This window comes from Pezoporus occidentalis, unplaced genomic scaffold (assembly GCF_034315485.1).
Source record: "Pezoporus occidentalis ecotype Australia unplaced genomic scaffold, CSIRO_AGI_Poc_V1 ctg182, whole genome shotgun sequence".
In the NCBI taxonomy this organism is placed as follows: Eukaryota; Metazoa; Chordata; class Aves; order Psittaciformes; family Psittacidae; genus Pezoporus; species Pezoporus occidentalis.
The window spans coordinates 2,299,532-2,324,410 of NW_026913662.1; the positions used below are offsets into that span (position 1 = coordinate 2,299,532).

A 24,879-nucleotide genomic window follows, 5' to 3' on the forward strand; every position below is an offset into this window, starting at 1 on the left:
TCTAAATTAAATAATTTTACTCTATCAGACATAAAATTTCACAATAAAATCTTGAATACTTGTCACCTGAGGCTCAGCTCACATTGAAATCATCCATGGACCTTAAGAAAATTAAAAGGAAGTGTTTTCCTCAACGTTAAATGAAAACTTCCTTCTAATAGAAACTTATAGAACGTAAAAGGCAGATAGAGTCATGAATGGAATTCCAACTATTTTCGTTATCATTTCTCTGCTGCTAAATTCACAATAACACAAGTGAATTAGAGCTGTATGAAAACACACTCTTGTTTCTAAGAATGGCATTTTGAAGTCACACCTGACTACAGCTTTTTCATTTTTTGGCTCATTTATATCTTGTCTTTCAGTCTTCCTATCATCACCCCTAGCTGTAAGCCAAATTCATCTTGTTCTTGCTTTGCTAGTTTTTAAACATGGATTGTGCAGCAGTGAGAGAACTTCAGTGCTTCAAACATTATCTTGCATAACACTGCCTAACCTTTCCAGTAGTAGAATCATCTAAAGTAGATTTAAGTACAAAAATGAAAATCAAGAGTCATTATGACATTAGGCATTACTTGGCTTCTATTTAGTGTTCACTTGTACGATCTAAATGGAATAGGATCCTTACAAACTTGTTCATTAATGTTCACGCACAGAAAAAAGTAATTATGCACTTTAACTCCAAGATAATTCACTGCCAAAACATTTTTCACATAAAATCTTTTTAAATATACACATTAAATACTACTAATAACTATTCCTTCTCTTCTACTTCTGAAAAATTCCACATCCTCAGAAATGAATTGAAGGCCATTGAGTAAGAACCTTACATAACTAACTCTTAAATGAAAATTTGAAATCAATACATTTTAAACAAAATGTGTATTGATTTTGCCATTTTCCTTTTCAAAAATAAACTGACTCAGTAAATTATATGAAACTGTTGAGTCTTGACACAGTACTTAAGATTCACAGATCTAGTTCCTTCTATATCTGGTTGATTTTACTGCTGTGACTAGCCCCCATTTGGCAAGATTAGTTCTGGTGGTAAAATCACATACATCAAAAGCCTTTTGAAAATCTACTTTTATGTTCATTGTTCATAAGCTATTTTTGATGAAAATCTGTAACAGTTATGGCAGCTGTCCCATCACCCTCCCTAACAACCTGACTCAAAGTCAGGTGAAATGAAATATCCAGACACTTCAATGGACTTTGGCTACAGGGTAATTGCTACTGAAAAATTAAGGTAAAACCAGTAATTTTTAATATACCTCTAAGGATGTTTTCAATACTCTGAATAATCTTTATAAACATCAAACTTTAACACTGTAATAAATACAGATGCTATGTGTCTGCTTTCTAGAATAAAGCTTTCCTTAATGATCTCTTATGGCAGGACCTTGTCTTGCAAGCTTTCCATTTGTAGCCCTCCCTTTGACTTCAGTAAGGTCTCTGGAGAAAGAAATAGCATAATCACACCCTTAATCACATTTATTAAAATCCTCATGATATACAACCCAATTAAGGAATACCTCTCCATTCCACAAGAGCTTTTTACATTCTCCATAAAACATCTTCTTCTTCGCCACACAAAACTATGTGTGTTGCTGTCAGTATGAGCTACTAGCCTTAGCAATAAAAATGGGTAATTAAATCTACAAGCTATTGCTGTTTTAATAATGAAAAGATAATGCTAATCAGCTGAAGAACTTTCAAGCATCTTTCAATCATGATATGAGCCACACTGGGAAAACCCCAGCAATATCATGATATGCTGTTTTTTAAAGGAGGATCTTCCTTATCTCATTTGCTAATACAGTACTTCCCTCAAGTGGTAAATGTATTTCTGCCTGTTTGGAAGCTTCCTGTATGATATCAAACAGTAAAGCTGAGTAGTGCACCCTTGCTGCAAAGGCCAATCACACAGTAGGCTGTATTAGCAAAAGAATAACCGCCAGGTCAAGGAAGATAATTCCCTAACTCTATTTAGCAAATTTGAGACTGCATCTGAACACCTACATCTTGTTTTAGACTCCTCACAAAAGAAACACTGGGACGAGTTAAGCCCTTAAAAGAGTTATGGGGTTATAACTCTTTCTTACATAGCATGAAAGTCTGAAAGAAATTGACAGAAAGTAAAGAAATTATACCCACCTAGACAAGTAAGCAAAAAAATGGCAGCTTTTTCAGGTGAACAACAGCAACAATCCTATAAGTAAAGTAAGTTAAGAAAATAAAAATAAAAAAACCTGCAATCTGAGTCATTTTTTATGACAATTAGCTACTGGACAGGCAGTAAGTAGTTGCTACAGTTCTTTTCCCATGTGATCTTTTCTTTCTCCAGAATCTTGTTTAGATAATACTGTCATGTTGTGACAAAGAAACCATTGTGCAATGGATGCCTGGAATGGCATTATTGCTTTTTTTTTTTTTTCTGCATTTAGACAGCATCCTTTCCTTTTTTCGAAGCATAGACTACATGTTTCCTGATTCTGTCTACACTTTTGAAGGAGAGCACAGTAGCTGGGAGACAGGATGAATATACTTGACACTACCCCATTAAAAAAAAATAAAAATAAAAATATATATTTATAAATCCCTCTCTCAGGAAACATCACTAAGGCAAATCCACACAGAAATGTGGATTTTAAATGTGAAGTATTCTCCCTGCAAACATAGTCAAGAAAGAAGGTCAAGACTGAAGAGCATAATTACAGAAGTATTCTTTTTAAATCTGTATTCTCTTTAGCTGAGTTATCTACAGCAGCATATTCTTAGAAGATCCAAGAAAAGATGCATAATCATAGACAAAAGAAGAGCAGAGAGCAAGAAGTGTTATGTCTCATTCCTAGGTATTTTGATGCTATTGTTGCAGTAGATAGCAGTGCATCTAGATAGCATGATGCTTCCTGAATTCCTAATTCCCATCTGGGACGCAACACCTGTCACAAGCTTGACAAGACAAGGGAACATTTTAAACTCCATGTGTTTCCCAGTAGTACCTTGCTATTCGTTCATATCTGCCTCCTGTTTGATAGATAATCCATTTTATCACTCTGCCTCACCAGAATGACTTACATGGTCTCAACTGGTTTAGTCATAGCTGCATTCTCTTTGTTAACTCAATTTTCAACTGATAACTATACTCATGCTGAAACTAACAGAACATTTAGCCTGGGGCAGTATTTTTAAAAACAATTACTCACTTTGAGCACTTGCAATTTCTGCCTATCAAACACTTAATGCAAGAGGTAAAAACAACAACAAAAAAAAATCTAGCATAGCTAGTAATGCAGGGCTGCATCTCACATTAGACTCCTAGATTTCTACAGTCTCCGGTGGAGTGTTAATACTTGCTGCTTGCTCCCTAGATTATGTATAGTCAAAGAATAGCTCTTCAGACAATGTTCCCTAAATTATCTCTTAAAGGAAATAATTTCATCTTCCCTTTATGAGACATCTAAGGCAGAGAGATAGTATAGCCTGCCTCCCTCCTTTTGTTTTTATAGGGATCAGCACTCAGTGCCACAGTTTATCTGTATGTTCTCAGCAGATATAACAGAACCCTGATATATGTCATGAAGGGATACATTAAGGCTTTTATGTAAGCTTTGAACATCACACCTACCTATGGGCACAGGAGAGCTGACACTTCATCTCTGGAAGTATCCCAACCACCTTTTCCCAATGGCTCTAGATGCTGGCTATGATGTGGGTGCATCTCCATTTTATGGGACCATCCATAATCACCAGCCAGAAAAAAAAAGGCCAAGCCACCCTAAAAATGGTCCTGCTCCAGATGTTGCCTCTCAAGTTCAAATTTTTGAGAAAACCTCACTGTTTCAGTCGTTGCAAAAGAAAAATTTAGAGATGCTTTCTGAAAAGGTACAGCTGGCCAGATGTTCAAAAGTGCTCAACTCCCAACAGCTTTTACTATTCTCAGTGGGAGCTATCAGCTATTAAGCCCTTTTGAAAACATAGACATACATAAAATTAAAACTAATTGAATTCAATTTATCCTCTGGCCTGCATTCCCGACAGCTGGGATTAGAGTGTTACACCTCAAGCTTGTGGATCATGAGCAGCATCTTTCCCTGAGAACTGCTCAAATGTAGACCCTCTGAGACTAGGAAGAATGTGCCATCATCTCTTAGCAGCCACCTCTGCTGAATACCTGGGTTCCACCAGCATCAGCACAGTGCATCTGGTAGTGAGTGACTCATGGTTTCTTTTCCTTATAAAACTGCAGCCAACGCACTTGGCTGGCTTGGCAGTGAAATGCTTTGGCATGCTCTATGGACTCCAATTATTTTTCAGTTGAAATAGAGCATAACCCTTAGTGAGTTTTATTGCATGCTGCTAAATTATTGTACTGAGACACTCCTAAGGGCTGTTTCACATTTAGCTTGAGTGCATGTAGAAGAGTACCATGTCTGTATAAAGCTCCAGGAGCAAACAGAAACCTGGAGAGACTTGCTTGCTGTAAATATGGGACACTTCAGGTTTTCAGGGTAGGCTTGACAGGGTTTCTAGCTTAGGTTTCATCTGGCTGTCTGGGTTTTACTTTGCTTCCCTGAAATTTCTACCTCCTATACTTTCACCAGAAGCTATCCAGGGGTTTAAAGCAGTCTCCTCAACTCAGTATGGTCATTTTCCCTACCAAACACTTCTGAAGGCAGCTGGATGACCCATTTCCCATTCAAAATGATCTTGCCATTAGGTATCATATGAAAGATGATAGCTCTCCTTGCCAATAGCCAGCAGTTTCTTACAATCCTGATGGTGGTCTTGAACAGTTAAGAAGCATGAAAGCTATGTTAATGTTCAGTACCCTTTTGGTTGTATCTTTATGTGAATATCAGTTAGAATAGTTGTGTACCACTAACAATTCAAACACCAAAGTCCTTTCTGCCTTATCCTTCTAGGATGTCACAACTGCTGCTTCCAAACCCTACAATATTTAGACAAATAGAATGACTTATCACATCAGTCCAGCTAACATTGTAGGCAATGCAGCTGCACATATAATTGAAATTCATTTAAACACCACACCCCATTAACTTTGCTTCCTGCAATGATTGCCCCAAAACTCAGTCATAACTGACTCAAGAGTGAGGCAGCAGGATGTTCAGAATTACTTCAAAGCAAGGATCTAAGTTATGCTTCTAAACTCGTCAGAAAACCTTAAAACACTCATAATTACACAATTGAGCCCTTAATGAAAGGTAGTACTACACTGAAATTGTAACCTTCTGTGAGGCACAGATTTTGAAAACAATATTTCAATGTACTGTTTATTTGGCCACTAGAAAGAAACAATGTGAATTATGCATTTGTTTAAAACAGTGTGACTGAGCAGGTACAATCAGTGCTGTTAAAATTCACCAGGGAATTAAAAGTTCAGCTCTAGAAATTCAAGCCTACACAAACTATACCAAGACTCCTATTTCTACTCACTGGCCACACTAGGATCTAGCAGAGTAGAAGAAACCAACATGTTACTTAATATTTGGCAATGTCTTAAGAACAAAAAACTTTGGTCAAACATTTTAAATACTATTGAAATATTTGGAACTGTAAATAGCTGCATTGGAATTGCAATGGTAGCTTCATTTTTCATCAGCAGACAAGCTAGAACTGCATTTTTTTAGAGTCTCATTTCTGCTTTCTAGTTTGCAGCTATTATAAATTTTATGAAACAAAAAAAGTTGTCTTTCACACTGTTAAAGGACACATGGTAAACACGATCCAGTACCGGCCTATGTCGCAGCAATGGTATAGAAAGAGTTAAGGTGAACTTATGCTTTATAAGAATTAGGAAGTAGAAGATTCAGCAAATGTATTATTAAGACAGAGATTGTTCCATATAAGCAACTTCTATGCATCTGTACAATGAATTACATCAAAAAGTACATCAAAGTTGAAAATATGGATATTTAAAAATTATGAATTCCAAAAAATCTATTCAGAGAATTCTGGCTGGAATAGCACCTTTAAGTCCCTTTATGGATTCAAAGGAGGGGAAATTTGTGAAGTTCATACAGACAAATTTAGAATGACACCTTTTCCACTACGCAGCCTGATAGTTTATCTTATTTCATCTGGATGGATCAAGAGGTATACACCTAAACACATGGAAAGATGAAGCACAGAAAGAAAAAGAAACTGTGCCATACACTTAGAAAGACCCGGCTGCAGGTTTGTATGGAAAAGCAGATTGGAGGGGGAAAGGGAGTGGTGGTGTTAAGGGAGGAAGAAATATTAGGATCAGAAGGGACAACTCTGATAAAGGGGAAAAAAGTCCTATGGTACACCCACTGAAATGTAATCCATGAAAAATCAATAACATAAATAAACTAGAAAAGACCACAAGGGCATAGCCTGAGTTCTAATCCCATCTTTTTCACAGGTAGTCCTGTAAACTTGAAAAACAATGAGATCATTTCCTTTAGCCCTGAATTGTTAATGATATGCAATGAGCCCCTTGACGTCTACCAGGAACAAGAGTAGGAAGGCATACAACATGTAGGACACCCCTTCTTCAGGTACCCACAGAGAGATGCTCTTCTGTCTCCTTGGACTCACAAACACCTGCCCTCCTTACAGCACACTGTTCTCTAAGGTTAGTTCATTTAAAAAAATTAAAAATAGGTGTGATGGAAATCATCCCATGGACAGCAGGTAAGAATAGGCATGAAACACCAAAGAGCAGCAGCTCGAAGGCACTGTAGTTGCATTGCCAAATTAACCATTCTAAAACCAGACTTTTTTTTTTCTTTGTAATAAAAATTCCAGTAATTATTTTTCCAGTCAGTTCCAGTGAAATATATTGATTTATAACCTATGAAATATGTGATATTCCCCTTGTGGCATAACACTATGTGGGTTTACTGAAGTACTTTATATTTCACTTCCTTAGGGAATCAATTATATTGTTAAAAAAAGACACCAATTTAAATGGTTATTAATTTGCCATTAGGAAACCCATGCTACATTTTGACCAATTTCTCAAGTATTTCTAGTAAAGCTCAAATTACATTTTTTTTCAAAATGTGCCTATTGCAGTGAAACCAATTTGTCTGCACTTGCTTGGATCATTTATTTCCTGCATTTCACAGAATTGCACAACAGCTGGGTTTGGAAGGGACCTCTGGAGATCAACTTAGTCCAATACCCTGCTTGGAGCAGTCAGCTACAACAGGTTTCTCAGGCTTTTGTCCAGTTCAGGGATGGAGAATCCCCAAACTCGGGTCACCTGTTCCAGTGTTTGACCAGCCACAGTAAGAGGGTTTTGTTGGTTTTTTTTCTGTTTAATGGAACTTCCTGTATTTCAGTTGGTGCCCATTATCTCTTACCTGCCACTGGACATCCCTGAGATGAGCTTGATCCCATCTGCTTTAATCCCTCTCATTCAGATTTTTGAACACATTGGTAATTTTCTTCATAAGGTTCAATAATCTCACCCCTCAGCCTCTCAAAGGCTCATACAAAGGTGTGCTTGATGCTCCAATACTTTAAACATCTTAGAAACTCTTCACTGGATTCACTCCAGTATGCCCATATTTCTCTTGTGCAGGGAGATGCAAAACTGGGAACAACACTCCAACAGTGGTATCACCACAACTGAGTAAAGAGGAATGTTGTGCTCTCTCAATCTGCTGACAACACACTTCGTAATGCATACAAAGAGAATGTGGGCCATTGCTACATAGACACATTGCTGGCTCATGTTCAACTTGTTCACCAGAGCACCCAAGTCCTCTTTTAGCAAAACTGTTTTCCAGTCAGTCATTCCCTAGTCTGTGCTGGTGCAAATTTAAATACAGATTACACAGCTGATATCCTCCCATTCTGTTTTTCTAACTAGATTTCCTGCCTTTGTCTATTGTGTTAAAATCATCAACTTACTGGAGAAAAAGTATTGTCTTTGGCAATTAGAATCCCATTTTTACTCCATAGATGCGCAATCTATTTCCTGGGGTTTTTATCAGTATGCTTAAAGACCTTTCAATTGTTTTAACATTCCTTTTAAAAGCCTCATTCAGAATTCTTTTTTTTTTTTTTGCAACTTTTTATTTCAACTTTACATCTACAAAAATACTTTCTTTGTAATAGTGAGCTGTCTTCTAGCATCTGATATCTTTTTTTGAGGTGATTAATTATGGCCAGAGTCCTTTCCTATTAGTTTTTTCATGCGTGCTCTGGATGCAAATTTACAATAATTTTTAAAACTTTGAAATATTAAGCCTCCTCCGTGTTCAACTCACGGAGCTCTTCAATCCAGCAAACTTCACTAATTGACAACTTTCATTTCCAAAAGATTACCTCAGTGCAGTAAAAAAAACCCAAACCTATTTACATACTATCTTTTCTGAATGAATATGTCATATTTGCAGGCAGTATTTTTTTCAGAATAGTAGACTATTTCAAGAGATACATCTGAAACATTGTTATCTAGAGTTTTGTTGTTTTGCTTCATAATGCCTGGTGCTATGACTCACAAGATTGTAAGGATACTGTCATAAACATCGTTCACTTTGCTATGTATGTAGCAGTTAGTTGATAATTGATCCAGTGAACAAAAAAACCAAAAACCCAACAAAACCAATAATATTTTAAAGTTCAATGTTATGGAAATAAAAGTTCTTTAAAACTCCTGTTTGCTTTATCTACAAATTAAGAACCCTCATTCCTCATGTCTGAATTTGATAGTCTTTCCACTTTAAATAATGCCCCAATAGATCAGATTAGTTTCAATATTCTTGTTATTCAGTGTAACTTTTGTTAACAGAGACAAAGAATCTTTCCATATGAAGAATGTTGGTTTGTATAGTCTTTAAAAGATATCCATCAGACAAACCAAAATTTTCTGTGTTAGCAATCATGTGAAAGGATTAATAAGCTAGCATATGTTATCATTGTCCCAATGTGGCATAGAGAAGGACAACAAGCAAAATAATAGTACTGATGAATATCTGTCTCACAACAAATTCAAGTAGAAGAATGCTCTTACTTACATGGTGTGTTTGAGAACATCTTAAACCTGACATTTTAACAGTATGCTGCATTATGAATCAGAGAAACTTGACTAAACTTTTCCTCAGTGTTTTGTTGGATCACTGGCTTTGGAAAAATTACACATTAAGCCAGTAAGAGTCTGTTAACTTACCCCTTCTAGGGAACTCACAGATAGGCCGATTATCCTCTACAAGAACTTTAGTATAATTTTACCATCACCATCCTCAGCTTTAGAGAAGGCAATGGACATACTAAGGCACCTCTGTACACAGTCCACAGCTAGTCTTCAGTCTCCTGAGGAGTCAAACTAGATCCTATCAAAAATGAAAACAGCCACAGGACTGCCTAACCCATGCCATACAAGCACTTTCATTCCTTTCTGTTGATTTAAAATTAACAGCACACAGTTAAATCTGACCTTCCTTCTCTTGCGAAGATTCTCTACTTTTGATTTTAGGTTGCTTAAATGTTCAGTTAATCAAAGCTGACAACTGAGTACATATTTCAAATTTAAACTCTAAGCTTTCACTAAGCTGTCTCTCAACTTAGAACTGAGAGTCAGTGATTGCCCCATAAAGTGGGGATCTCTTCCTTCTTCACTGACATAGCCATTCTACATGCTATACTGTCTGCCCTTACTAAGGAAAAGATGACAGAAGATATAGGTAGCAATGTGAAACTATGAGATGCAAAATGAGGATGGAAAAATAAAGACACATTTTTAGAGGTGAAGTAGAAGAAAAGGATCTGGAGAAGGAGGAGAATAGGGTTAGATGAGGCCATGATTAGGAGCTGCAGAAAACAGGAACTGGAGGGAAGAAGGGAAGGGCTGAAACCAAGCAGTGAAGGTGTGACAGAAGAGGCTGAAACAGATGTAAAAAGTTAATTCACTGGATGGACCCTGAAAAGAGAAAAAAAAAAAAAGAAGAACACCCGCCCCCCCCAAACACCTAACTAAAGGATGGGTTTTGTAATGCATCAAGAGGAAGACAGAACTGAAGCTGTATTTTTGATACAGTATTTGTAAAACAGGAATCTGAGATATTAAATATTTTTAAATATTACAGTAGGTTAGACTGATTTCCAAAGGACCATCCCATTTTAAACCCATCAGGATGATCTTCACTGTTTTTGGGAGGGGGAGAGGTTTTAGGGGAGGTAAAAACCCCTGGACAGCTACACCAATAAAGTGGCCATTTTAAACATGACTAATTTTAATCATAAGATATTAGCTAAAGCTGGCAATTGGGGCAAAGACAGCAGATCTTTAAAACTGTTCTTGCACTTTGGTATCAGACAGTGGTAAAAGCTTTTTAAAGTCCTCCTTTGATTTTCTTATTTGATTTCACAGAATTTTAACAATAGAAGACAACCATGTGAAGGACTGAATTTTAAATAGTTGTGCTTACCTACAAAGGAATAGCTAAAATAATAGTAAAGGTATACCACTCCATCATGTTTAAGTGGAATCCTTAATGGAAAAGAAGGTGCACTAGGCATTTACTTTCCCTGTTTAAAAAGGGAATTCCATCTTTATTTATATCATTAGCTATGCATCAGCCTTTGAGGCTAGAATTGGAGTATGGCATTGAAAGTTGTTACATTAGCCCTTGCACGCAAACAAGCTCTATATTTCAACTAAACAAACAATAGAGATTTGAAGAAGCAATGAACCTGACATCGGGTATTAGTAATTAGATGTCTGCTCCCATTAAATTCTACCCAGATGACATAGGAGAAAAAGTTGACTTGAATAACTTGGTAAGCATTCAAGTTTATCTATTGCATCAAATTCCATGGTGTGAACAAGCTTCTAAACACAATGCCATCTTATCCCTAAATTAAGAGAATCGTGAAAATCAGAAAATCAGTGGGCTAGTGTTTTTCAATGAAGCATGGTAAGAGCTGCAAAAGTTGAGCAGTTCAAACTGACTTCTTTAGCTCTTTAAGCTTGGTGTATGTGGAATTTCAATCTTCATGCGTTGGATGCCCAAAGGAATTTAATGTAAATGCAGTTTATTTCTTTAAAATTGCAGACAGGATTGCAGTATGCATCAAATAAAAACTTCTTGGCAACTATCTTAACTGACTTTTGTTTCCACAGCCAATCTGTATAAATTTTGTCCCAAATCTAGGCTTCTGTTTTGACCTTGGAGATAAATAGTTTAAAATCTCCGCTATAAATATTCTCAACAGAAGGTAGAAAATATACTCCAAGGTACAGGAGTTTGTCACCAGCACACAGGAAAGGGAAAATACTGTAGTTTTCTAGTTCAAGTATCTGCCTTAAATTAAAACACAGCAGACTTCTGGAGATTTAGTTTTTAACCTGAGACTTTGCTGTAACTCTCTAACCTATTATTATAGTCTTTGACTGGGTACAATGAGATAGTAAGTCATCTGTAGCAACTGCAGACTTAAGGACTAATACTTTATTACTTACTCAGACAGAACTCAACTAATTTTAAGTACTGATGAATAGAATCTGTAGGAATGAGTCTTCCCATTCAGTTTAACAGGAAAGAGACCTGCATCATCTTTAATGTCGTCAATAAGAAGCTTAGGCCTGAATTCAAAAGAGCACTTAATTCTATCCAAATTCAGGATGTTGAGGCCTGTGCTTAACTTTAATCATATACTTAAGTCTCAGTTACATGATTAAACAGCACAAGCTATAATACTGCCCTAGAAAAGAGGCTTTTTTGAGCCAAATTCTTAATATGTAGTACAAATAAGACCAACAGACAGCACCCTTGTCTTTTCTTGTTTCTATGTTCAAAGCTTTCCTCTGAGAAAAGATCACTAATTTTTATTTTGGCAGAAGGAATCTTACAAGGATAAGATACCTTTTTCTTAAAATCTGCCCTGTTCAGTCTCCAACAGTTGAATAAAAAAGCATCCAGTATTTCCAGTTGAACATCATATTGTTGTCTAGGCAAAACAGTGGTGATTTATTCCTTTAGAAAAGATAAGCAGCTATTTAGTTTACCTGTAACTTTGAAGAAAAGGAATGGAAGCTAGAGGAGCAGGCTGATGTTATTGTAGGATTGATCTCTATCATCCCTGAAAGGACAGTGAGATCAGGAAAGGGTCCTGACAACCAGTGAAAGAACTATCTTGTATCCATCTTTACAGAAAGCATAAAAGGATAATCAAGGAGCCACCCTTGCACTGGTCTCTTGGAAAGTGGTTTTGAAACCCTTTTCTGAGCATATAATGTAGGTGATTGCAAATAGGCATTATGGATTTACCAAAAGTGAATCACAAGTACCAACCTGATTGCTGTGTGAAAATGACTAGACATGTGGACAAGAGGAGGCTTGTCAATGCCGTTTGCCTTGAGTTCAGCAACATACAAGTTTGATGGACTTGCTCAGAGGGTATTAGCTAATGAATCATGCTCTACATGGAGACCTGTAATAGCTGGAGTACTGCTGGGGTCAATAGTAGGACACCCTGTTAACATCTTTAAAGAAGGACCCAGAGGAGGTAATGGAATGCTTCCTCATCAACTTAGGAAAAAGCAAACAAATTACTCAACTTACGTGAGTCTAGCACAGAGCCCTGAAACACTTGTCCCATGAAGAAAGGCTGAGGAACAAGGCTTGCTTAGCTAGTTTGAGGAGGTGATCAGGAAGACAGAGCAAGGTTTTTCACAGCGGTGTGTGCTGGGAGGATGAGGGGCAATGGGCATAAGCTGAAAAAAAGAGATGTTTAAGCTGGGTATAATGAGAAGCTTTTACACCATAAGGACAGTCAGTCAGTGTTCAGAGAATTTTGCCATTTCCATCCTTGGAGGTTTCCAAGACCTGACTGTGTAATACCCTGGCCGACCTGTTTTGATAACATAGCTGACACTCTTTTGGGAAGAATTTTGGACTAGATAAAGTCCTGAAAGCCTTCCCAACTTAAATTATTCTATGAGGTTATTTCTAAGCTGCTTTTTTTTTTTTTCATATCAAGAGTATTGGAAGAGCTACCTCCTTCTGGAGGCTGACTGGAATAAAATGCTGAATAACAGAGCACAGAATGTGGTTATATGCCAAATTCATTTATTTGATAAAAAAAAAAAAGAGAAAAAACAACTGAGATTCTCAGAGACATACGGGCAAGTAGGACATTTTTAGATTTTTTACACTATTCCATAAAAAGATAACCAAAGTCCAAGACAACAATAGGGAAGAGAGGTTTGAATAGACATCATATACCATACATTCAAAGAAGCCACAGATTTATATAAGAACGCACTGAAAGACTATGTCAACAGTCTTTTAAAGACATAAATTCTGCTTATGAATACTCTAGTATAAAACTGGTGTAACCCAGAACTCAAACATTAAAATAATCAAAATTATAACATTCCTCACTATGAGAAATTCTTCACTGTGAGGGTAGAGAGATTTTGGAACAGGATATCTCACCCCTGGCAGTGTTCAAGGACAGGTTGAATGGGGCTTTGAGCAACCTGATATAGTGGAATGTCTCCCTGCCCATAGAATGGGATTGTGAAATTAGAGGATCTTTAAAGTCCCTTCCAACCCAAACCATTCTATGATTTACCCTTCAAATGTGACTTGATCCAATTAGACAGCCAAATATTGTTACAATAAAGAGAATGAGATATCTCTCTCTAAGATTATCCATCATAGTGTCCCCATTTATCTTCAGTTATTCTTTTTTATTTAAAAAGCTAATGATGCAAAGAATAAGTTGAAAAGAAAAAACATCAGCTATTACACACTCCTCTTACTATTCCATAGGCTTGGGCAGTGAATTGTCAAAGTAAAGTAATGAAAGAGGCTGGAAAGACATTGGCCAATTTAAGAAATACTCTATCAAAATTGCTGGGTTTATCACATCACCGATACGATCTAATAAATGCTAAAAAATTATCTCAGTTTTAGCAAGTAAGGAACTCTGGGTTTATTCATAGTTCTTTCACAGTTCTGATTATTCAAATTAGTGTTTATGACCAATTATCTTAGTTTCTTCTATAGAATTACAGCTAATATATATTAAAAATATATATATTTTTTTAGTTAATCTTATCAAGGACTTGCTTAATAAAGAGGTGGACTCCAATATCTGAAGTGTTTTTCAGGCCTTGTGGGAGACTTACTTCTGAAATACTGGGTAAGGAACCAACTAGTAGCAAGAATTACTATTTCATGTTTCACAGCGCTGAAATTTAAAAGCATATATATAAAGTATTGATCAGCAGTATACAATTCTATTTTATATTTTCCTATTTCATCTTTGCACCAGAAATCTTCCTCTTTATCTGCTTTAATTCAGTTGTCAACTGAAACAGTGATTCAATAAGAAATATTTCTTTCTTTTCTTTCAATTACCAGCTGAATGAACAATTTAAATAACTTATTTTGCCACTTGCGTATTTAAAATGAATTAAAGGCAAGATATAATGCCAGATTCTATTATTCCCAGGGTTTACTCCAAGTGAGAATATGAGCCAAGAGACAAACCATTTTTTTCTACAAAGAAAATTTTCCTTCAGAAATATGTAGAATGAGTTATTCGGTTTCCTGCCAAATAGGAAAGATAAGAATATATATGATGTTGCATCACGCTTGCCAGATCAGCTGGACATTTAATGAAAAGGAGTCAGGGCCTGATCCAGCTCTCCCAGAGAGGACTGGAAGTCTTTATTTCCATCAGCTCCAGTGAGAGTTAGATCTAGCCCCATCTGCATGTTTTCAGGCACAAGACCAATTTTCATTTCCTGACCTGTGTGTATTTCCATTGAGAACATTAGTATTTTACAGACAGAGGAACAACTTATCAGAAGATTACAAATATCCAACACCTTTTTTAGTTAACATTCTGCAGATACAGCAACTTTACACTATTTGTTAAATATTTCTGTCCATATCTTCAGTGTTATAGTGTAGTAAACAAGAAGAACAAAAAATATTAATTTTTTTATTACAAAAAATGCATCTGCCATATTTGCATGAATGTATTATCAGACACATGCATTCATGCATGCACACATAAGGCTTCATCTCTGCTGTAAGGACAAAGAAGCTGTTTAACGTGCATGAATCAAGAAGCTCTACATTGCAAGCCTTTATTTAGATGACTCTAAAGAATCAGAGAGTGCTACTGATTATGAGTTAGATCACTGGAGGTTTCCTGAATCATTCCCTTAGAACCTGTCATTTTTTTAAATGAATGTCATCATTCATAAGGTCTGTCTGCTTGTGTATTCCCTACCTAACCTAACCTGAGGCATTTCATGTAAATTTTTCAACTCCTTTGGCTTTAAATGAATCTTCTTCTGAAATACTAGAACCTTAGGGTGTTAGTGTATGAGTAACTTCACACCAGTCTTTTGTGAAGGGCTCAGAGGCCACACAGTTTCTTTCCGACTCAAAATAACCAATAAAATATTTATTAAACCAGCCTGAACCACTCAGGGTGGTGTAGGCTGAATTTTTGTTCTTTGCTTATTACAGTAGCATAAATACCCTAAGTAGACTGTTATGAGAGCTATCTTCTATAACACAAACCCCATCGGGCAAGTAATACATTAGATCTGCAATACTTTCTATTGCCAGTCTCATCAAGTTGATTTGGAATTTGTTGCCTGAGTAGAGTGACTCATATGTTTACTGGCCCTGACAGGTGCTGGGCATCTTCCACACTCATTAAAGTTAATGACTTCAGCGGCAGACAGGGGAAAATGTATGTTGAAGTACGTATCCTCTTAACAGGTATTCCCAAGTTATCATCTAAGAGAATATGTTAGTAGTGTCAATTTTCTTCTGCAATCACAAAACCAGCCCATAACCAAACCCTTAGCCCTTCATTTCAAAAATAACCCAATTAACTTCACAGGAACTTCTTGTTGGAGTAAGGCAAGTTAAAAAGAAAAATGCACTATACACAGAGCTTACCACATAAAAGCTCAGTTTCTTGCCATAAAGCTAGTCACAGCATCACCAGAACAGAGGAATTAACACACTGGAAAAAAAGCCAGTTATCTTATAGAAATATATGCCTTTAAGCAAGCTCTAAATAAGCATTCTCACAATAGCCACAGCTTTGGCATCATTTCTATCCCAACAAGCCACAGCTGCTCAACTAGAGACTTCTGACTTCATATTAGATAAGTAATGAGAAGTTTTATGCAGTGGTGCCAGAGCCTGTCCTTTGATATCAACACAGCACACTACAGTTGTTGACCAACTACAGCCAAAAGACATGCCACTAAGTTGTACTAGTTAGCTAAAAATATTCACGCAAGAACTTCACAGACATACCATGACATTAGACTGTCAACCAAGATACGGTGAGACTGAGACCTCACAGGAATCTGTGTATTCATACAAACCCAGGAAATTAGGAGAACTGAATCTTTAACTACAGAGAGACCTCTACTTTGATGCCTGCCCAAACACTAGATCTGCACTATTAATATGACAAAGTTCTGTACACTGGCTTGCACCCAACAAGACAGAAGTACTGAGCCAGAGACTTCACAGAAACCTGTGCCTAAATATCAACCTGCCATGCAAAACTCCTGAGCTAATGGTCTTGCAATAAGTATAACATATACCCATCTGAAGGAGGAAAAAGATCAAAACCTCTAAAAATTAGTCAGAAGAACTATTTCAGTCTTAAATATTCACTTTTAATGTCTAATTTTGCAGGATCTTCCAAAGAAAAATGTAAGGGTACATTTACACGGTTAACATTCAAAGTAACAACTCAGTAAAAGAAATGGTCTGTTTCCTTTTCAAGAGTTCACACACAAATATTACCCTTATAATATTGAGGTACAATTGAGGTGCAAACCACTGTACAACACATCTTCCAAACCCAGACTAATGTGTTATTTGCTGGAAAGAATTTGAGACAAACAAAAAAAAGTGATTGCAACAGAATTAGTAAGCAAAATGTTGACTAATGGAAAAGTGCTCAGATATTTGGAATACATTTCAGTAATTCAGATGGTAGACAGTAAATTGTAAGATGAATGCATTTATTTGAATTTTACCTTAACCCAAGTGAACCCTTCTGCCATATGAATAACTGCTCTCTCTGAGTAACTGTAAGATGGCAAATGTCAAAGTAATTTAATTTTTAATGAAGTTTAGAGATTGAGATGACTCTGGCAAATGTGACCAGAAAATACTTTAATGACTATATAAAGAAATCATGAACTATTTTTTTGTTTTCAAAATTACTTCAGAATTAAATATTAATGAAAATCAGGATTTTTTCAGATCAAATTGCCTATATCAATTTCCAAAATAGGATTTTGTCTCCTTTTAGGACACTGAAGAAAGTCAGCATTCAGATGCCCCAAAAACTTGAAGTAAACATTTTCTTTCTGAGTGTTACTTTTCCATTCACATGGGCACAAACAGTAATTGGAGGAAAAATATTCTAGGAAAGCCTTTCCCTTCTCAGTGTCTGAAAGGATTTCTTCCCACGTTTATAGTGCTTGATCTTTAATTATTCCCCATGTTCTTCTTACACATAACAATTTTCATAGCTTCTTTTTACATTAATTTCTATCTTTCAATGCTGTAATTTCTGTCTCATGTAAGCAAGGTAATCACCTAACTGCCTCATGACTACAGAAGTCTAACGTTCTAATTGCTGACTTGTTTCTAGATTTCACTTACTTTAAGTTAGAAAAAGTTGAACAGCGTCAGCAGCTTTATCCATCTTTCACAGCCTTTGCTCCCTCATTTGGAAAGCCTAGAAAGTTCTTTAATGTGTAAGGGAAGACCTCTACATCCTACTATGTGAGAGTCCCTGCTCATGTTGGGCAAGATCCAAAGCCCATTGAAGTAACTGAAAGTATTTTTATTGTTATCTGTGGAGTTTGGTTGGGCCCAGCAGGTGAAAGGCAGTCTCACTGAGATGGAATATTCACTGGAAACACTTCACAATCTTGATGGTCAGCAGCAGAAGAAAGGGATAGTTAAGTTCTTTCATAAACTGCAGTGGTAAATTTGTTGGACCAGACCTGAAAACTGGAGTATTTTCCACTTCAGATACTCTCAACGTTTAACGAAACTAAACTGTTTCCTCCTACCTGGAAACTCGACATGGTTTTGGAATACTTTGGCTTTGCTAGTGCATGTGACTTGGCTGAATGGACCAAGTCTACAGGAACTTATGAGTGCTTAGGAAATAGACCTCAACCCATACTGGGAAAAAGAAAGAAGTGCTTGTTCTTTCTTAGGTTTGAAATACTCATAGAAAAACCTAAACATAGTTCAATCTAAAAATGATAAACCAATTATTATTTTTCTATTTATACCGGAAGCACCATCAGAATGTCACAAATGTGTAACTGCAGCATGACTAAAGATGCCATTGTTACCTATGAACAGGAAATCACTACAATAAAAGCAGTTTTCTTTATTGTTAAAAAAGTTCTGAAATTCTAGGTCATAACAATGAATCCCTGTGGTGATATTATTTTCCTAAATATTCACCACTCTACAGATCAGATCCTGAATGAACTGTCAACCACATTCCAGTGCAAATCGCTTTACTTTGCAGAGCTAACAAAGTGAAAAACGCCTTTCAACGGCACTGCAGGGTTGCATAACACCAGACCCCTAGCAAGCAACTTATAAAGCTAAAAAGGAGAACCAAAAAGTACCTTTTGCAAATTATCTATCAAAGACAATCACAGTATAATGAAATTCACATCTGGCACAAGTAAAAAGAATAAGTTGCACCTTACTTCATTTGAATTTTCTGTTGTAATGTTTTTATTTTTCAGCTTTTTCTGTAGTAGTTTGGTTTCATACTCTGGTCTGGGATGCTCCTGAAAAAGACAAAAAACAACCAAATATGTGATTATGATCAAGAGAAAAGAAGAAGGGGAAAAAAAGAGTTCTGGTCACTTATTCATTATATAAGCCATCAAGATGATTCAATACCACAACACCTTTTTAGACAATTACAGGATGCAGGGAAAAAGCATTTGTGGGTTCCACAGTACTTATTAGTCCTCCTTAGGGGAGGAAACAAAATTGGAAAAGGGAGGGATCTAGATCACTTGGGGAGGAACATCTGTGGAAAAATAGAGGGATAAAGGGATAAAAATGACTGGTCACATCTAAATAGCTTGCTGGTCTGTATGGGGGTCTGACCCTCAGTCACTGGAGCAAGTACAGGTGTGAAGCTGAGTATGCAAGTGCTGGTGGAAATCAAGCTGGAGTAGTTAGCAAGTAGGTGAAGTTGCCAGTAAGGAAGTCTCTAAGGGCAAGACCATAGTGGAGTGGGGTTGGCTATCAGAAAGATGAGGGGAGCCAATCACCAAACAGACCACAGGGTCTGCAGGTCTCTTAGGAGTGTGACCCACTGGAGTGTGTATGTATGTGTCTGTGTGTGTGTCTTCAAGCCCATGACCAGCTGCTGAGGGACCAGGGGAGTCCCAGCCAGCTCTGGTAGAGCAGGATGCATATGTGAGTAAGCAAGTAGAGAAAGGCAGTAGCATTGCAGGCTTGTACCTCTGGGTGCCAGGAACTGGGGAGGCTGAGGGAGCCCAGCTGCTGGAGGGGTTTTCATTGTAAAGATGTGTATATATATGTTCTTGCAACAGACCTCCATCCCGTGCAGGATAAGGAGGTTGTGCTCTCTGTGTTTCTATGCCTGCTGAATGTGTGTCTGTGTAGCTGGTAACGTATGCATGTTGTGTATATGTGCATACATGTGTCTACTGGGAATAAATGCTTAGCCTCACTACAGGTTGGACCCAGGGGCATGGAGCTGTGGCTGCCTTGCCTCTCTTGGGCTGTTGGATCTGGCCCAGCTTCCCCATTTAATAACCTTTCAAGGTTTCCTTGCAAATTATATTTTTCTTTTCCAAATTAGAACACAAATTAAACGTGGTAGCACAAACCTACCAAGATTTTAAAGAGAGCAGATCATAAAAAAAGACAAATTATATGTGTCTCCTCATTCTACCAAGTTCTGAATTCATTAAGAGCCTGGAATTTGGATTTTATGCCTCCCACAAAAAGGCTATTCCTACAGCATTGTTCATACCATCCACACTTACTATAATTAGAATATATGCTGATGAGTCCAGTCACTAAACTGACTTACTAACCCTTTCAAATTAATATGATGGCAACAAAAAAAAATATAAAAATTTGGGTTTTTTTAAGTAATTAATCCTTCTGGACAATAAAACAGGGGTTACAGCAGTCTTCCTTGGGTGATACATGGGCTGTTCATTTTCTGTTCTATGTAACATTTTCACTACACCAGACACCATCCTGAGTATTTGCTAGTGCACGCTAGTGCACAGACATAGTGAGACTTCCAATGTATTTTTTAATCCTGATAATGAGATTTTCATGAAACATTAAATAGGTATGTGAGCACACTATCATTTAAATAACTGCTCTAAATGAACATTTTTCTTTTTGAACTCTATGAACAAGTCACACGTATATTGTCCCTAAAGACAGACACAGAAATTGTATGTGCATCCTATTGCTCCTGTGGAGTCTGGTACTAACATGGGAGGTGTGAGGGAACATTTTTTCTCTAAAGCTCACGTACCAATATATCTCTGAAACTCTTGCACTACAATTCTATACCAAGCAAATATAATAAAACTGCTAGCATGACAGTTTGTTTTACCCTTGCAATTTCTTGTACTATTCAAATTAATAAAACATGTTCTGAGGGTGCAAGTGTGACACTATTTGCATCACAGAGTTCTTTTACATTACTCATGGTTCACATAAAAATCAATACCACAATGAAGTTCAGAAACCATTATAGCACTTATTGTCACAAGGGTAGCTGTTGTTACTACTTACAAAATGCTACGTGTGTATGTGGAACTCCAAGAAATAATGAGGCACAAGTAATCTCTGACATTACTAAAGTTCAGCAGCAGCAAAAATGGTGGTGAGTAGGATGAGGAAAGGAAAGACAAAGGTACAATTCAACAATGCAACAATACAACGGTAAGTGTTTAAAGATGCTGTAGTCAATGCCTATATCTCAAATTTTTTTGTAAGTTTTCACTAGCTTGTTGATTTGCATTAATTTGTATCATGTTTCCTTAAATAAGGTATGTAGGTCAAATGGAAGAAATGTCTTTAGACTTACAGGATGAAGGCATCAGGCATGGCTGGCTACATGAGAGGAGACAGCCTGGTGAAAGTAGGGAAATGAGATAAATGAAGCTGTAAGAAACTGAGATCAAATCACACTATGGGAGCACCTGCAGAGCTGAATTGGCTTTCTTCCTTTTTTTCTTATTTTCTGCTAAACAAAGCATTCTGGGACACCAGAAGCAGCTGCCAGAGGTCAGAGCAACTTTTGAAAATTGGCTTGAAAGAAACACTGTGAGAAAATAAAATGCCAAGCAACTCATTGTACTGTAACTTACATTTTTGCTATTGATAGTTTTGCTTTGAGTGCATATTGTGTTCAAATTTGCTCAAGTTATGTTTAGTTTTCTTAGTAAGATATTTCAATATCCTTTAAACTGTATTTCATGTACCTGCATCTGGATTGGGAAATTAGTTGATCTGTCTTCACTGAATCTGCCAAGTCATCTTACCCTTGACTGAAAAAAGTGCCTCCTAGAATGTATTTATCCATATATCCCTTTTATGAGTATATTTCATGAAACATTTCTTTACAATACAGATTTAGAGATACTCAATCCTTGATACATGGATGTGAAGGAACAATTTCACTCTGCTGTAAAGACAGTGTGATTTAGAAACAATTCTTTGTCTGAAAATGGGAAGAGTTCAACACTTATAACAATAAGCTAGAAATAGTTGTAATGACTTGAAGACCAAATATCCATGTAGGGATAAATATGAATCCCACAATGCTGGAAGTTTGCCAGTACAGCTGCCAGACACTTATTGAAAACCATGTGAGCCAAGGTACTTTGAGGCCAAATGAGTGTTTAGAGTAGAAAAGGATAATTCCCATCCTGAAAACAAAGAGCCAAAAAATGACTTTTTTACTTAGACAAAACTTATATTGACGTCAGTGGGAGTTTTCCCTGAGAATGTTCTCCCAGATTTGCCTCAAACCCACAACATGTGTATCCATTATACATTACATATTAAGGCTGAGTAGGTAATGATCCAGTTTGATAAGAATATATAACGCAAGCTTATCTCTCCTTAATTTTTCTTTGATTTAGGAAGAAACTGATAATGGATGATCTTTAAGTCCTTTCCAACCCTTACTATTCTATGATTGCTAAGGAAAAATAAAACCATAGAACCTATCCCATATTAACAGACCAGAGTAGTTGTAAGCAAAAATTAATCCATCATACTGCTTCATTTCTACACTTTATGGAAAGTCAAAGAAATGTTGCAAATTCATTGAGCAGCCTTGCTCTAATATGCTGAACACAAGCAGAACAGCAAAGCAATGGGCACTGGTAGGAAGGTAGATTTCCACAAATGAGAACAAATGAGCTGGAATAACCCAGCTTCTGATCCAAATCAAGATGGAAACTTGGAATGAACAGACAGCCCAGCTGTTCTCTGCTGCAAGATGGTTAATTATTACAATACATTATTTCTTAATTATTTCTTATGAAGATGGCAACAGTGGGTAGTGCGGAAGAAGTATATGTAAGAGATTGTCATTCACACCGATGATCTGTTTAGACTTTCCTAGTAATGGGATGCTCATCCAAGGAAAAGCACAGTTATATCTCAGCACATATGAGGGGATCACTGGTAGATGTTCACAGTCTTTTAAACCCAGATCACTTGCACAATAAGTTTGATTTATGCAAAATTAAAACATCAGCTTGAATAAGACTTTTAATGTTGTTCCAAGTTCAGGGATGTTAAAAGACAAAAGCCACTGTACAAGAGAGGAAGTTGGCTATCAAAGGTATTCTAAAGCAACATAAATCTGAAGTAGCTAAAACAAAAGAACCCATAAGGTCTATTAAGGAAATATATTTGCTGTATGGACAAATAGGTAGATAGAATGCCTTTGTTTGCTCATATTGAGCAAGAAAAGTAGGAGTGCTTTGGAGGATTACCTGCAAAACTAAATTTTGAAATATGGCCTCAGGTTTTTAAGTGATTTTTGTTTATGAAATAATATTTCCCAGCACTGTTTATGATATTTATGGATTTTTTATTTCCATGGAGTTTTTTTTCATTTCAGCCTCTGTGTACCTGGAACCTATGGCTTACAGGCAACCTACCTTACTAGGCAAAAGCGGTGGGAGTCTATATACCATTCTTAGGTACACTTCCTGAAATATCTTATATCACATATATCAGAGGCAAGATAACAAAAGCTTTATAATACCTAGAATTATCTGGTTCCAGAAGATCTGTATTCTGACCAACCACTCTCTTTCCAAACCTTTGTGAACTTTGCAAGTTAATCCATGATCCAGATTAGAGCACTGTTTCCCCTCTAATGTGAAGAAATACAGATAGATTAGCTAAACTGAACAACATCTTTGTTCATAAATATTTGTTCAGCCTTTATTAATTTGTTTCAGCCACACCAGTGCCTCTTTAGCTGTTTCCCATAAATATCTGGATGACTGGATTTACAGCCAGTCATGTCCATGAATATACCTTACTTGAAGCAAACACGAATGTTGAATTTGTAGTTTAAATTGTAGTCACAAGCTTTTATGCTTAAAGCTTGAGGGTTTTGGCTTGAGTTTCACTGCAGCATAAGCCTATCCAAGCCTGGGCTGCCATATTCACAGACTCAATTTCACCTTATACAAGCCACACATTTCCATTTCTGTCCTTACCACAACACCAGTGCACATGTAGCTGCATGGCATGACCAGGATAAGAACTCCTACCCATCATAGCCCCAGCTACCCTTCAGCTGTATCAGCTGTCTGAACTGTTCACACTCAGCTGTATGATTGCTAGCATGCCCGTAAAAGAAAGAATAAGATTGCATGGCTGAGACAGTAGCACCATGGTAGTGTGGAGATAGCTTGGCTTAAGCTGCTATGCAGCTGCAATCTATAAATGAAGTTGCACGCTACACAGAAGATGATTTAATGGTTCATCATTGCTAAAACGGACTTCCTAACCCACACATTCTTCTCTTTCCCTGCCCAATGCCCTGATTACACTATATGAAAACATATCTGATGTATTGGTCTCCTCCACCAAAAACACCGTCCACTTCTGGAATTACTTCTCCACAAGTTCAGTCAGTCGGTTCAGGTATTGGGTAAGACACTAGAATTGAAAAGTATGAAAGTAAGGAGGGGATCTCTACCTCTTGGTATCAGTGAACTATTGAAACGTTTTATTCAGCTTCACCCTGTGAGACAAGATCTTCCAAACAGAGACTTCAGAGAATAACATTGCCAATATATTGGATCTGGTTCGAGACCATCTTAACAACCTGAACATACACAAGTCCATGGGACCTGATAAAATCCATCCACAGGTCCTGAAGGAGCTGGCGAATGAAGTTGCTAACCCACTGGCCATCATATTTGAAAAATCATGGCAGTCAGGTGAAGCTCCCAATGACTGGAAAAAGGGAAATATAACCCCCATTTTCAAGGGGAAAATGGATGACCCAGGGAATTACAGACCAGTCAGTCTCACCTCTGTGCCTGGCAAAATCTTGGAGCAGATTCTCCTGGAAGGCATGCTAAGGCACATGAAAAACAACAAGGTGCTTGGTGACAGCCAGCATGGCTTCACTAAGGGGAAATCCTGCCTGACCAGGTACCTGTGTACCTTCTATGGTGGGGCTAAGGAACTGATGGACAGGGGTAGAGCAGTTGATGTCATCTACCTGGACTTGTGCAAAGCGTTCGACACTGTCCCACACGACATCCTTGTCTCTAAATTGGAG

At 37.1% G+C, this 24,879-nt stretch overlaps 1 protein-coding gene across 2 annotated transcripts in view; it reads right to left on the bottom strand.

Moving 5' to 3' along the window:
- The window catches only part of ANO2 (anoctamin 2), a 176,664-nt gene that overhangs the window by 71,281 nt on the left and 80,504 nt on the right, over positions 1–24,879 (bottom strand). For both annotated transcript variants that reach the window (XM_062615545.1, XM_062615546.1), the window contains exon 14: positions 18,752–18,835. In XM_062615545.1, the coding sequence (XP_062471529.1) occupies positions 18,752–18,835 (84 nt within the window). The remainder of the gene's footprint in view (positions 1–18,751; positions 18,836–24,879) is intronic.